Raw genomic sequence first — 15,666 nt, 5'->3', positions numbered from 1 at the left:
ACCGCCACCACCAACGACCAAAAAACTTTCCACCATCACTACGATTGATAATGATAATGATCATTTTAGTGAGAACGATCATCATTAATTCCGCTGTTAACATTGTCGCCACCCTTACTTGAAAGGAGTGGAACTAACGGAACAGTACTTGTCTGCACCACATCTCCTGTTACTGTAACAAACACAGAGGCACACCCTGATCCATCAGAATCCCACACTTCGTGATAAGTTACACGGTGTTTCAACAGTGCATCTCCTCCCATAAGTCGTACCATTGCCTGTACCATGCACTGCATCTCAAAATCGTTCCGTTGAAAAAAGACACCAAGATCGCTAGATGTATCAATACCATAGTCTTCACGGATAAAATGTTGAGAGAGACGACCAACATATCGTGCAATCGCCTTTCCAGCTACAAAATCCAATGGAGTAAAAATAACCTCTGTTTCACTCGCTTCAAATGCATTCCAGTCTGTTGGAAGTCGTCGTGCGGGTTGGTGTAACATGGGTCCCCCTCCTCCACCATTAGACTCAGATGTCATGCCCGTTTCCCGATGTCGAGCATCCACACCACTTTTCGCATCTGCCGTAACTCCCGTTTTTTCCATCAAATTACGAATAGCGGTAGAGGCGAGAGAAGTAAGGGCCTGCCACTGCCGTTCCACCATTCCAGGCCGGGCCCAGTTATCGCGATAGCCACCAGCCAGACCCGCAGGGGTTGAAGTGGAAGTGGTGGCCGTCGCCACAGCCGCCGCCGCACTGGCTTCCATTTCAGACCAGAGATAAGGCGGTCGAATATCACGTTTAAACACAAATGGAAGGGCATAAGGGGCATTACTCTTAACAAATACACTACGCTCAACCTGATGGACAATATCTTTTTCCACGTAATTCACACCAGTACCACCAGTACCAGTAGCAGTTCCTCCTCCACCAATACCTACAATAGAGGTGCTACTCACATCGGTAGTACGAGCACTACAAACAGAGCAGCGAAGGGCGTTATTACATTCTACCGGTACGGCATATAATGGAGTAGAACCTCCATGACTGTTATGCGCTAGTGGAACCGGACGTGGATCTCCTTCCACATAACGTAAACACTCCCTAAAGGATCTTTCTTCCAGTTCAGCAAGACGCATACGTCTTGGTGCCGTACTTGTCATGAGACAACCTTCTAATCGTAATTGGATAGCATTAGAATTAGGTTCAAAGAATAAACCAAATGAAAAATTCATAACACGTAAGCGTTCCAGTGGATGATGATGACGACGTAATGCTACTCGACAAACGGCTTGTACGTAAGCACGTTTAGCTTCTGCAAAACACTTATTTACAGTACCTGTAGAAATAGAACCACCATTATACATTCTATTAATAATATAACGTCGATTTAACACCACACGTTCTTGTGATCCAAATGCATTTGCGCAATCTGGTACATATGGTACAGTAAGAAGTATACTATCTTCAAATGTTAATTCTCCAATCATACCAAGCATTATTTCAGCTTCTTCTTCATCATCAATTTTTACAACATAATCACTAATTCTACCACATTTTCCAAATCCTGGCATTCCTTGTTCATTATCAGAGTCTGAAGAAGATATATCACCCCCTCCCCATGAACCAGGTGAACTATTTTCATATCCTCTATGATCTGATGAAACAGATGATGTTGGAGAACTTCTTTGAGTATCTGTTGTATTTTTATTCCTTCCTTGACGCCGTCGTGCTCGCGCGTGTTGGGCTACTACATCTTCTAAACGTACAACCGCATCATGATTACTAATTGATGGATCAAGTATCTCAACACGTGGTGGAGAAGGTACAGGAAGACCTACTAAACAACATCCAGTTCCTGTCATAGTCCCTATAATAGCATCCGAGGTAATACATAAAGTAACACGAAGACCAAATACAGCATTTAAACGTTGTAATTTAAGATTAAATAATAACTGTTTATGTAGTGAATACTCAATACAAGAAAGAGCTTGTGAAACCGCGAGTGCAAGACCTACTCCACGTACAGCACTCTTTGATTTTGATACTACAGCTTGTACAAGTCGTGGTTGTCCTTCATAAGTAAGATCGTGTGGCATAGCACATGATACTAATAATACTTCCGGTACAGATTTTTGATGACAAAGGTTACACGTAATAAATTCACCAATTGCCCCTGTAATGTCTACCAAACGTAATGAATTACCAAACAAATGAATTGGAGAACAATTTTTACGTGAAGTAAAACGTTTTAAAGCGTGTCGATAAAGAAGTTCAGGACCACAACGAAGAGGATGCATATTATGATTTAACTTTACAGCTGTTCCAAAAAGTGATAAAACAGCCACATCTTCATGATATAAAACTACTTCTTCATATCCGAGAATTACATTACAATAAAATGCACGAGCATTCGCTTTAAGTTCTTCACGTAATTCCATCCACCAAGCATCACGCTCTTGTGAAATCATCTGTTTAGATTTCATTTTAGCTACAATTTTTACTGATTGTGCACTAATGTGACCACCTATATGTTCAATCATTCCAGATGGAAGATCTTTCAAGGTTAAAATAAGAACATTTGTACGTGTTCCTGTGGTTGCCTGCTGTGATGGTGGTGGTTCTGTAGCACTAGACTCATTACTTGTCAAGGGAGCTGTTGCATTTTCAAGTGCGACACTCCCAAGATGTAAAGGTGTGGCAGCACATGATCTAATATTATTATTATTAGTACCATTAGTAATATTATTATTATTATTATTATTATTATTATTATTATTATTATTATTAGATTGCTGTACAACCAAATGATTATCTGCCTCACTAGCGTTAGATAATGCAGCCTCTTGTAGAGTTAATTTTGGCATTCCCATTCCTTTAGATACACCTGCATTATTATTATTATTATTATTATTATTATTATTATTATTATTCACCATCGGCTCTGTAGAAGCATCTGCAGTCGTACATAAATGATGTGGGGTACCAAAAGAGCCATGTGCGGGTGAGAGACATCCCGAAGGGGTTTCCATAGCTCTTGTTCCTCCTTGTATTTGTGTATTTGAAAGGAGAAAGGATCCCGTTTTTTCGGGCCTTACATACTTTACTGCGGAAATAACACATGGAGTTCCATACGCCCGCACAATAATACCATTGGATTCCATATCAAATTCCTCTACATAACCAAGTACAGCATTACACTGCATTTCAACAACTTTACGAGCTAGTTGTCTTCTTACTTTACCACTAAGTTTATACAATTGAATAATTCGAGCCTCATTCGTCGTTCGAGTACTACGTAAATTGGTTAACTTTGAATGCTCTGGATCTGCCTTTACAATAAGTTCCTCCACCATTGTCAGTACCGATTCTACACGATACACCGCCGGGTCTAATCGCCATACCGAAAAGATAAGAATTCCCTCATCTTCTGCAGTAAGTGAGGGGTGTTGCAAACGTGTGGCTCGAAGTGGTTCTAATGTATCTCCTGAAGAGAAGAACGGCGCGGAATTCGGCGATGGTGGATCATCCGCGCGAGTACAGTGTTCATAGTCTTGTAATGGTGGTAACAGGCGTACATATCGTGTGGGAAGCCGCGGGGCTAATGGATTCTCTGCGGTGTGAAACTTTATCTTCACTGTTAGGCGCACTTCACCCCGAATTCCATCTTCGCTAGTGTCAAAGAGAGGAAACCATCCACTCATCGCTGGATTACTCTGCAGTACCATAGAGTTACAATCAAGAAAGGTGTGTCCTATAATATCATCTCGGCTAATGATATCATGATCATAAATGCGTACCTCTACTGGGTCCTCCTGCAGAATGAGTAGATCTGCTGTATCTAATCGAAATACTTTATTCCACACGGGATGTCTCGATCTGTGCACAATTTCGGTTGTGTACTCGAGATCATTGAGTTTCACTACAACGTAGGGATCGGCGAGGCCTGTGGTGCGGTCCATAATGGGAAGATCCCGCGCCTCATGCACAGTTACTTTTACTGTAGCCATGAGAAGAGACGGGAAGTGGAGACGGACACGTAAATATTAGTAAGATTCTCCCATAAAAACAAAGATATATACGTATATATAGATTGATTGATCGATTAATAGAGATAGAAAGAGAGATAAAAAGAGGGAAGTTGCCACACTCTCTTTTCTACACCACTCAAGAAATACAAACACAACAACAACAACAACAACAAGAAAAAAAAAATAGACCTTCAAATACAAAGAGAGAGAGAAAAGGAAAAGGTGAGGATTATCAGAAGAAGGAAAAAGAGGCGAGGTTGTTTATACGACATCAAGAAGGAAAAACAAAACAAAACCAAGACCTCAAAAGTATCTATATATATATATATATATAAACGATGAATGCAAGCAATTAACTACAAGAGAGAGATATATAAAAAGAAAAATCATGACTGTTAAAAAGAAGAAACAAAAAAAAACGTCCTGAACTCAACAGTTGCACAGACAGGCCATCCATTTTGGCGTCCATGATACTTTCGAAACGAAAAGAGAAAAAGAAAGCCTTTTTTTTCTCTTTTAAAAGAAGAAAGTAATTCGCGATTTGTGTTATTATCCTTGTTATTGCCATTGCTGAAAAACAACAACGGAAAAAAAAAACAATACAGAGAGAGAAACACAGAATACTCACAAAAGTCTCTCTTCCTCTTCTCTTGCCATACTTTCGGAAAGTCGATTCCACATAGAATTCAGCTCTACTAGAAAACATATCTGTGGATCCACAGCAGGTCGCACTTCACGTAAACACTGAAACAATTTTGAGAATGAAAAGAGAGTACATTCATCTCCTAAAAGATTTAGGTGTTCAATTTCATCATTTCCCACAGGGAAAGGTTGATAAATATGTGAAAGTGTGTAAAACTCAGCGCAACATTTTCGTAAATAATACGCCATAATTACAGAGGGACTTCTGGAAACTCCCTTCACGCAATGTACGAGAACACCAGGAAGTGGATGTGGTCGTATAATACTATTGTCACTATAACTACCAATATTATTATTATTATTATTATTATTATTATTATTATTATTATTATTATTATTATCGGCGTTATTATTGGCACCATTTCCACTCCCCTCACTTCCACAGCTGCCAGAGGAAACACCTATGTTATTACCTTTATCATCACCATTATCATCATTAATAACAGGGTGTTGAGTTGCCCCTAATTCAATAGGTGAATCATCCATTTGCAATTCTGAGATGGGAATGCAATCTGTATGACTTTCAATATTAATAACTGGTGCGATCGTCGTTTCATTGCCTTTTAACGCAGAGGGATGATGACAACACGTTTTATCAAGCAATGAAGTAGCCCAACCATGTAATTTATAAAGAAGTTCATCCATTTCCTCTTCCTTATTTTCCTTATTTTTCCTTTCATTATCTTTACTCTTAACTTCTTTTTCTTCTGCCAAACCTGCAATGACGTGAGAGAATTTTAGAATTCCCTGCAAAAGTGCCGTTGATTCCTTCACAACAGACATTTCACCATCAATCATGATATCAATAAATCCACTGGTGATATCTACAATATCGGCAAGCCGGGATGAGGCATTATCTTCAATGTGTACAGAAAGGTAATAGAGTGGCACAGAAAGCGTGGAAGGCTCATCTGAGAAAAAAGAAGCGGAACAGCAACTATTATTATTATTATTATTATTATTATTATTATTATTATTATTATTATTATTATCAGCACTACCACTACAGGAAGTAGGAAAAGGAAAAAGGGAATTATTCCCACTCTGTTGATGTGATGCATTCGTTGTTTCCTCATGCTGTAATTTACCAACTCGCCTTATCTTTTCATGACGCCTATGACGGAGAAGCCACACGAGACATGCCTCTAAACTATGTAGAAATCGATGTTCTGTTTCCTGTAGAACTTGTCTACACTTTTCCAGCGACTCTGCACACTCGTTATTTATACCATGTGGTTTAAATGATGGAAGTGAAACACCCACAACACGTAAAAGCAACATAAACATCATCTTTGGTGTACGGTCAAATAATACGCGGCCATTGGCTTGACGATTGGAGAAGAGTGACTCTGGTGGGGGCAAAAGGGAACTGGAAACAATAAGCACTCCACGTATCCATCGATCATTCTCTATAGTATGATCTTCCTGCTTTTCTGTCAAACTACTAACATTATTACTATTATTATTATTATTATTATTATTATTATTAGCAAGAGGAAGATGGGTTATATCATCATGAAATAGCATCTTCTCTGTTAAATTACCCCGACGAGCCGCTGCGGCATTCGAGAGAAAAACATGTCCCATATTCCTTTCTACACCTTCGAAGAATGTCTTATTTATAGCACGAGAGACATCAGCGATGTGGTCTTTCATGCGACCCAACAGCAATTCCGCCATAATACGTTCTCTCTGTATATCATTATTAGACTTCAGTGTTGTCATTAAATAATAATAATAATAATAATAATAATAATAATAATAATGCTTTATTCTTCCTTTTTTCTTCTTGACTAAGTAGCTGTACCTGAGAAGAAAAAACAAACAAACAAAAAAAACCACTACAAATATAAAGGCCAACAATGATAAATAAAATAAAATACATACGTAATAACAGTAATCATCAAGGAAAAACAAAAAATAAAAAAGAAGGGTTATTCATATCAAAGCAAACGTGAAGAAGAGAGTCAACCGTAAATGTATAAAAAAGAAAAGGATAAAGAAAATAAATAAAAAGGCAAAAAAAAAAAAACACACATTTAGGCAAAGACTAGGGAATAGCGCAGTAAGATCATACTTTTAAAGCGTCCATGAATAGTCTACAAACTTTCATGCCACCTACAGTAGAGAAAAGAAAACGAAAAAAGACAAAGAAAACATAACAAAAAAACATTTCGTATTCTTATCTTTTTCTCTCATTGCTACCTGCTATATTCAAATAAAATACACTGGAAGGAATTTCCTTTTTTCTTCTTCTTTCTTTGCTCTTGTCACCATCGTCTAAACCTTCTACTACGCCTTCCCTATTTGCCTCTTTCTCTCTCCCTTTCTCACCATCCAATAATACAAAGACACACAGATATACATACATTCATTCATACAGCGAGAAACAAACAAGCATGACCTCATCAGTTCTCACTATTATTAATACTATTATTATTATTATTAAGTATTATTATTATTATTATTATTATTATTATTATTAGCCTTCACCTCCCTCTTCTTACTCTTTCTCTGCAGTACACGAATGAGTTCCTGCACCTCTGGGTGTCGCTGCAGAAACAGCGACCAGAGAAACTCCCGCCCCTTCACCGCCTCCACAATATCACTTGCCTGCACGGCGTGCACTTTAGTCGCGGTGTCCGCCGGGTCAATCACCGGCGTGTATCCCTCCTGCACAAAGAATGGACTTTGAAGGGCCTCCTGAATTGTCATGCGGCGACTGGGGCTATAGCAGAGAAATTTCTCAATGAGATCCATTTCCGCCTCGTCTACATCGCCGTATGGGCTTTGCAGGAGACTTCGTAGGGCGGAGGCTTTTCCAATATATCGTCTCTTTTCTGTCATTAATACATCGTGAAAGACTCTGCGGGTTTCCTGATCACGGTGCTGGAGAATATTCTCCACATTTTCATCCGAGAGTTCCCCGAGAACTTCCATAATGGATTGCAGTTGACTAATGCCACTGCGGTGTTTGGTAAAGAAGAGTGGTCGCCCAATAAGCATTTCTGCTGCCACACACCCAATAGACCAGACATCCGCCCCGTGAAAACTCATTTGATCTACAAAACCCGCAGAAGCCGGTAAATGCGTTAGTGTGAGCGTCTCCGGTGCGGCATACCATTGTGTGCAGTTATCTAAATATGTCTGAAGTACACCGTTCTTTTCAGAAACAGCCGCATCTCGACCTTGTCCAAAGTCGCAAACACATGTATTATAATTTCTGTCTAACATGATATTTTCGGGTTTAATATCGCGATGCATAACAGGGCATAAATGCATATATCCCACACCACGAAGTAATTGATAAAGTATAAACATTCGGTACTCACGTGAAAGAGGATGTAATACAAGATCTGTATGTGGACATCGCAAATATCTAATACAATGTAGTTTGTTTTCCTCATTATCTACAGAATCTGCTACCGTATTCAATTGAGATTCTTCTCTAGACTGAATAATGCAACTACTACTACTATTATTCTCAATTCCTTCTTTTTCTACCTTGTTAACCTCTTCCTTATCTTTTCGTTCCTCTTTATTATTATTAGTATTATTCACGTTCCCCAGCAATGATGATGATCTGATTTCATCCATGTCAACTACCGTGGATTCCAGCACCTCACGTAAAGTGTAATCCATCTTTTTCATTACAATGTATACACTATCAAAGTTACGTCGAAGATAGTCTACAGACTCATACGTCATGGTTTCACACTCACCTAATGGAATAAAAAAGTCTGTGACAGACATTACATTATCATGTTTAAATGCCATCATGAGTTGAATCTCTCGTGAGGCACAAAGCCACATTCGTGGTTGATTACGTTCAAACAATTCCCGCAATTTCTTTATTGCAACCGTTGTGCATTCATCATACATTTCCTCCCGCTCCTTATTAGTGAGTTCACTATCATAATACTCCGCAGGTGGATCTAATTGAAACTTCTCTACCAATTCATTATCTCTCGCCGCACAAACAAAGCCATACGCCCCTTTCGCAATAGGCGCCAATGCCTCATAACGTGTGGGCAATTCAAACATTTCCGATATCTCTTTACCCTCAGTGCGGTATATCATTAAATATCGCTTAGACGCCAGTGGATGACGACAAATACTTTTGTTTGCCGACATCTGCAATACTCTGATGATGATAACAGTTGAATATCCAACAAAACTAGGAAAACACAAACGAAGAAAAAAAAAAGGACTAGCAGCTAAGTAGACACCAACGAAGAGAAATGTTCAAATAGGAATGCAAAAAATAGACGCAAAAAAAAAAAAAAGAAAGAAGAGAAATTGTATAAATATCTTCGTTTGTATATATATACGTGTACAGGTGTGTTTCTGGTTTCTATCTATATGTGTCTGAAGAAAACCCTCCTTTGTTCATAAACCATAATAAAAGAAAAAAAAAAAGAAGAAAAAAAAAACATTCTGATATACCAATGAAAAGAGAAACACATGGATAGATAAATAGATAGACACACAAATAATGAGAAAAAAGAAAAGGGCTGTAAAAAATATATTTTTAAAAAATATACTAAGAATTCGTAATATTTAATCAAGTAAGAAAAAGAACCAACAAAACAACTTACCCTCTTTCTCTTTCTCTCTCATATGAATAAGGGCAAACATCCAAAACCACAGGGCACAAATATTATTACTTCTCAGAAGTTATATCTACACTAGTTATTACCGCAGACAACTTCTTCGTATTTACTTATTCTTATTCATCATCATCATCGTTAAGAAGAAAACTCTTCACATCTTCTACACCCAATCGTCTTCGCACTACTCGTGTTGTTTCTGCCTTATTCATTTCTTTTTCTTTTTCTTTTTCTTTTTCTTCTTCTTCTAATAAAACAAGTGCGTCTGCCTCCCGCATCAACGACTCCATGCGTATGGCTAAAGAAGAAAACACACCCAATGCGCCATTATCTATTACTTCCACTTCCTGCGGGATTACATGATTTAAACTATAATCAATACTCTCCTTCTTTTCACATTCTTCTTTTTCTTTTTCTGCGCTATTGGAGGAAGTTGTGATAACATCATCGGGCATAGAAAGGAGGAATTTAAGACACGCATCGCACAGAAACCGTCTCTCAACAGACGTTTGTCGATATTGATATTCATCCTGTTCCTGTTCCTGTTCTTTTTCTTCTTGTTGAGATTGATTATCTAATGATGATGAATGCAGTGGTAATAGCCGCACACGACACTCCTCACTAGGAGGAATAATACAACCACAAAGAAGACACAATCGATGTACGTGTGCACTATTATTATTATTATTATTATTATTTTCTTCTTCCTCCTGTAATGAAGACTGTGTCTTGTTAGCGTCATCACTCCAAACATAACGTGGTGGAGTTTTCAGTTTTAACTCTTCAAAGTGATGTTGGGCGGTTTTACCAGGAATTACTCGTTTAGCCTGTTTTTGTTTTTGTTTTTCTTCCTCTACTTGTTGTTGTTTAGATCCACCGAGTTGTATGTTTACCTCCACCAGTGAAGGCTCCGTCGTTACCTGCAGTTTAGTTACGGTGTTAAGTACATTAAACACAGAAGTGCGGTACGATCGCATGATATTTAATACAAACTGTTCCATAGTGCGATACAAAGAACGTAAATTCGTGCGTGTGCGTAAAGCCGGTGTATATCCAGACCAAATGGATTGCGTACGACAATAAAGGACAAGTTCACGTGGAAGTAATGTACGAAGCGGTCGAAGTATAATACACTGGGCGATTAATCCACGATAATGACTAAAGTGTATTATATTCTCACCTGCACCGCAGATAGTTTCAGAGAGTGCGGTAACACAACAACGGAGGGCATTCTCTCCTGTAATAAGATGATACCAATTACTCATACTCTTACTGCTATTTGTATTAACACTATTATTATTATTATTATTATTATTATTATTATTACTATTATGCGTTTCTTCTTCTTGTTGTCGCCAACGATTAATACAGTCCGCAGCTGCAACTGTGAGTATACGTTGACGCAATCTTGTGTACAACAACTCCCGGTCTGAAAGGGAAATATGTGGATGATGCAGAAGAGTGCGAAATAACATCAATTCTCTTCTAGACATATAATCACTATATCGCACCACAAACAGTTCCTCCGGTGTAAATAGCGGCATACCGGCGAACTCCCACTGAACACATTGTGTGCGTATCATTCGCTCTAATGTATCAAACTGCTCTGCGGTTGCCGTGGCCAGAGACCGCAGTTCCTCACACTCTCCTCCATTACTATTATTATTATTATTATTATTATTATTATTATTATTATTATTATTATTATTATTATTATTATTATTATTATTATTATTATTATTATTATTACTATTAGAATTAGTATTATTAGATGATACTTGAGAAGAAAGCAAAGACGGCGGTGGTACAATCAATACAAGTTCCTCCTCGCGTAGATGTAGCGGGAGAAATGTAAAGTGTACTTTACCATCGCCGTGCCGCAGTCGATTCTGCATTCGCAGTACACCAAGTTGATGTAATAATGCCATTGAACTATGGCCACCAGATACCGCTATTACGAGTGGCTCTTCACTGGGCATTCCACAGTGTTTAAATAGATTATCTCGTATAGTTTTGGCGCAGAACTCGAGGAAACAGTTTGTGCAGTACGGCTTGGAGGCTCCATCACGACTAGAGACAACACCCGGTGATTTCTTACATTTAAAGCACAACACCATGAGATTCTTTCTTTTATTCTTTTGTATATATATATATATATATATATATATATTTACTTGTGTTCCAACAAGAGGAATTAATAGTAGCAAAATGAAAAGAAAAAGAAAACAAATAAAATACAGATATACATAATTCAATTTACATAAATACAATAGAATAAAATAGAATAATATATATATATATATATATATTAGTCTTCACGACTATTCTCGCTTCCACTGTCGGTTTAACTTACAATATGAGGCCGTATGCGAACAATGGCGGCGCGCACTGATGAAACATTGGGTGATTGAAATAAAAGCAAGAGGTATAAATAGGACTGAGAGAGTTAGAGAGAAATAAGGAGTTAAAGAGAGAAGGAAATTGAGAAAAAAAAAAACCCCAAAAACAATAATAAAAAAAAAAGAAAAAAGAGGTATAGGGAGGGAAAACAAAAGGAAAAACGTCTCAAAAAAAAAAAGAAATAAAAGAGGCATAAAGAGATATTCTATTAATCTCCCCTTTACCTCTTTTAGTGCAGCTTTACGCGATCTTTTTCTCTTCTCTTCTCTTATTTCGATCTCAATCTAAAATAACGCTTCTCACACATAAACAACAGTAATAGAAAGTATTAGTATCATTACTGCACTAGCACATCATACATCCACAAATATATATATATATATATATATATATATCGTGAAAAAGAAGAAAGCCTCCTTAACATAGGCAGACATACATAGATACTTAGATAATATTCAGCCTTTTTCTTTTGCTTCTTCCCTCTCTTACAACCCTCTTTTTCCAGTTCTTTTCTTTTCCCCCTTTTTTTCTCTCTCTATTTCTTTCATTTTTCTCTTTTTTTTCTTTCTTTCTTTCTCTCTCTCTCTCTCTCTAAAACATAATGGGGTGAAATAATAATAATAACGGTTCTAATGAAACGACATTGCAATAAAACAAAACAAACAAAAAAAATCTTTCGGTGAAGTGGTGAACAGACACGACGACACGGCTTACGTGATAATAATACGCCTGTATTCTTTATTCCCCTTCTTAACTCCTCTCTCTTTTTTTCTTTACACTGCCACTGATTGTTAATTTGTTATTTTTTTGTTATTATTGTTGTTCTTATTACTACTACTTGAATTTTCAGTAACGAACACGTTTATAAACATCATATCTGATACTAGTGACTCCCATTGCCTTTACTAGCATCACCGTGAAGAATAAAAAAAAGAAGCGAAAATATCCCTTTTTATTTTATTTCTTTTCTTTCCAGTACCCCCAAACAACAACAACAACAGCAACACAAAATAGGTAAATAACAATAACGACAATAACAAGAGTAATAATAATAATAATAACAATAACAATAATAATAATAATAACAATAACAGGGACAAGATTACACTCATATATAGTCCCCAAATAAATTTTGTTCCTTATCCTTTTCATACACTTTTGCATCATCTAATTACTGGAATTTCCCATTTAATACATAAATACATATAAAGAAACATATATATATATATATATATTTAGCATTGCAACTTGTGCTTGAATCACATTCCCTTTCTCAATCACATGAACGAAAGAAAAAAAAAAGAAACCCTTCCCTTTCCCCCGCTTCGTTTTTTGTTTGTTTTTGGTGTTCTTTTTCACACCCTTCCTTTTCCCGAATTCCAGCCCAATCATACATTCACGGCACTCCCACCTTCTGCCGGGCTCTTTGCTTGAATAAGATCCTTTTCCGCCGTAGTACCTTTTGTAGTAGTAGTAGTAGTAGTAGTAGTATCACTCATAGAGATATCTGTTGTAGAAGCCGTAGTACGTCTAGTAGTAGAATCCACAGTAGAAGAAGACGAAGAAGATAGAGTTGCTTTACTTCGCCCTTTACCCTCTTTCCCAACTCCACGTACTTGTTTCTTCTTCTTCTTTGCTGGTGATCTTCCACCCACAGTAGTAGAAGCAGTAGTAGTAATGTTATTATTACTAGTAGTAACAGTTTTAGAGGTATTCATTGTTGAGATATTTGCCTTTGAACTACAGACTTCATCCTTTGCGATTTGTTTCTCTCCTCCCACACTGACTTTGTTTATCCCAACAGCGGTCCTAGTTGTTGACACAGATGATGCATCTGTTCCCGACATACTGCTACCAATACTACTTGTAATATTACGACCACTGACATTGCCAATATTACTATTATTACTACTAATACTAGTATTACTGTCACTACTACTAACACAATTACCACTGCTGCATACATTAGCGTTGGGATTGCGAGTCTCTTTCTTTTCTTCCTTTATGATCGCAGTAGCAGCAGAAGCACCGGAGCTGGAAGTAGTCTTTGGAGTACGCTGCGGAACTGTCATGGTTCTATCTGTCATTCCCTTCTGTGTTATCGATGCTGACGCAAATCCAGATGTTCCCGTTCCAGTCATATTCTTCTTCTTTCGATTACTATTATTATTACTTCCACTACCACTACCACTATTAGTACTATTACTACTATTTTTATTGCTATTGCTGTTGTTGTAGGTATTATTATTATTATTATTATTATTATTATTATTATTATTATTATTATTATTGTTCGTATATTGTGTGTTGATCGTCGTCGTCGCCGCTGCTGTGGGATTCATAGAACTCGCATACACGTGTCTCCCACACAACCCTGTACTCTTCCCCACAACCCCGTGGGACATTCGCCGTCTCTCCATCGCCATTTCCTCCTCCTCCTGTCGAGACTTCTTCCTTCTTTGCTGCTGCTGTTTGTGCAGTCTCTGGAGCTCCAGCCGGCGGCGGCGCTGGAGGACGGCCACCGGGTCCTCAATCTCGTGCAGGAGGTGGCGGGGGCAGAGCCGCAGGGACCGTTCCGACACCTCCGCGGGGGTCATGGCGGCCACGGCGGCGAGGGCGCGGTCGAGGAACTTCCACTCGTCGGCGTGGGTGTCGTACGTGGGCCACGGCCGGGCATTCCACGGCAATAACACCCAGCGGCAGTGGGACCGGCGTAGCATGATTGGTATTATTGTTAGTATTATTGGTTGGAGTGGTAAGGGTGGGGATGGGGGAAATAATAATAATAATAATAATAATAATAATTGGATAGATAGAGAGAGAGATGATGGACGGGGGAAGTGTGGGGACGGGGCTCTTCTTCTCTCTTCTCTGATAGTGTGTACGTGTGAAGGTGCCTTGATGTTTCTTCTTTTTCCTTTTTTCCTTCTTTTTACTATTATTATTATTGGACGTCAAATAAAATAAAAAAAAAAGAATTACACCGAGAAACACACACACGTGCAGGCAGACACAGACAGAAAAGAAAAGAAAAGAAAAAGGAAACAATAAAAATAAGAACCGACTACGACCACTATTATTAGTAGACTAGTACTCCTATTATTTCCCTTCCTGAGTGTGGAAATGAAGAAACAAGAAGAAAAAATAATAAAAAAGAGAAACAGAGTATAATAAGCTCGAAACAACAAAAAAGAAAGAGTTCTAGTAGTGAATTATCAAAGAAAACAAAAAAAAAAAAGAAGCCATAATAGAAATCAGAAAATGGCATGAATAAGCACCAACGTCTCTTCCTCTCTTTCTCTGGTCATTGCACACTTTCTTTCTACTGTATACACGGAACAAAGAAACAAGACAAAAAAAGATATGAAAAAAAAACATGATGAAAAAGGATCTCATGGGAAGTGAAGAATACTAATAACAAAAAGAAATCACTGGGCCCTTCTCCAGACAGCATTTTCTATCAACAACAACAACAACAACAACAACAACAACAACAACAACAACAGAATCTTTTTCTTTCAATTGGTATTGAGTCACCACACAAGAAATAAACAACTTCTTCTTGGATTTGTTTCCTCTTTCCCTTTTTTTTAATATGGATTGAAGAGAATTGCGTTGCGTGGAGAGAGAGGGATGGATAAAATAAATGAGTCAAAGAAAGTAAAAAAAGGAAATGGTATGGCCACCGAAATCGTATGCACATAATAATAACAATGATAATAAGTGATAATAGTAATAAGTGGGAGAAAGAGATGTAGGCAAACAAATCTATTACACAATACTGTATTAGAGGTAGAAAGTGTGTACGTGTATTTGTGTCTGTTTCAACAGATATAATAGTTTATCGTTTTCATGACTCCTTCTTTTATTCCTTTCAGTTTTCTTTGCTTTTATACAAAAAGAATGTCTCTCTTATCTTC

At 37.8% G+C, this 15,666-nt stretch overlaps 5 protein-coding genes across 5 annotated transcripts; all 5 read right to left on the bottom strand.

The window, feature by feature from the left end:
- Positions 1 to 65: 65 nt before the first annotated feature.
- On the bottom strand, positions 66 to 4,013 carry LSM04_000798 (C2 domain; the record flags this gene model as incomplete). The annotated part of the gene is made up of 1 exon (XM_067338432.1): positions 66 to 4,013. The coding sequence occupies one exon, from the start codon at positions 4,011 to 4,013 to the stop codon at positions 66 to 68; it is 3,948 nt and encodes a 1,315-aa protein (XP_067193656.1).
- Positions 4,014 to 4,658: 645 nt separating this feature from the next.
- LSM04_004282 (Dual specificity phosphatase) lies at positions 4,659 to 6,461 on the bottom strand (the record flags this gene model as incomplete). Its single annotated transcript, XM_067338431.1, has 1 exon — positions 4,659 to 6,461. One exon carries the CDS (start codon positions 6,459 to 6,461, stop codon positions 4,659 to 4,661), a length of 1,803 nt encoding a protein of 600 aa, XP_067193727.1.
- Positions 6,462 to 7,181: 720 nt separating this feature from the next.
- Positions 7,182 to 8,870, bottom strand: LSM04_003771 (Protein kinase domain; the record flags this gene model as incomplete). Its single annotated transcript, XM_067338430.1, has 1 exon — positions 7,182 to 8,870. The coding sequence occupies one exon, from the start codon at positions 8,868 to 8,870 to the stop codon at positions 7,182 to 7,184; it is 1,689 nt and encodes a 562-aa protein (XP_067193716.1).
- A 595-nt stretch (positions 8,871 to 9,465) lies between these two features.
- Positions 9,466 to 11,463, bottom strand: LSM04_003634 (uncharacterized protein; the record flags this gene model as incomplete). The annotated part of the gene is made up of 1 exon (XM_067338428.1): positions 9,466 to 11,463. The coding sequence occupies one exon, from the start codon at positions 11,461 to 11,463 to the stop codon at positions 9,466 to 9,468; it is 1,998 nt and encodes a 665-aa protein (XP_067193713.1).
- Positions 11,464 to 13,134: 1,671 nt separating this feature from the next.
- LSM04_005071 (uncharacterized protein) lies at positions 13,135 to 14,466 on the bottom strand (the record flags this gene model as incomplete). The annotated part of the gene is made up of 1 exon (XM_067338427.1): positions 13,135 to 14,466. The coding sequence occupies one exon, from the start codon at positions 14,464 to 14,466 to the stop codon at positions 13,135 to 13,137; it is 1,332 nt and encodes a 443-aa protein (XP_067193739.1).
- Between the last annotated feature and the right edge of the window lie 1,200 nt (positions 14,467 to 15,666).

Source organism: Trypanosoma melophagium, assembly GCF_022059095.1.
Source record: "Trypanosoma melophagium isolate St. Kilda chromosome Unknown ctg15segment0, whole genome shotgun sequence".
Taxonomy (NCBI): Eukaryota; Euglenozoa; class Kinetoplastea; order Trypanosomatida; family Trypanosomatidae; genus Trypanosoma; species Trypanosoma melophagium.
This window is presented reverse-complemented; position numbering and strand designations above follow the sequence as displayed.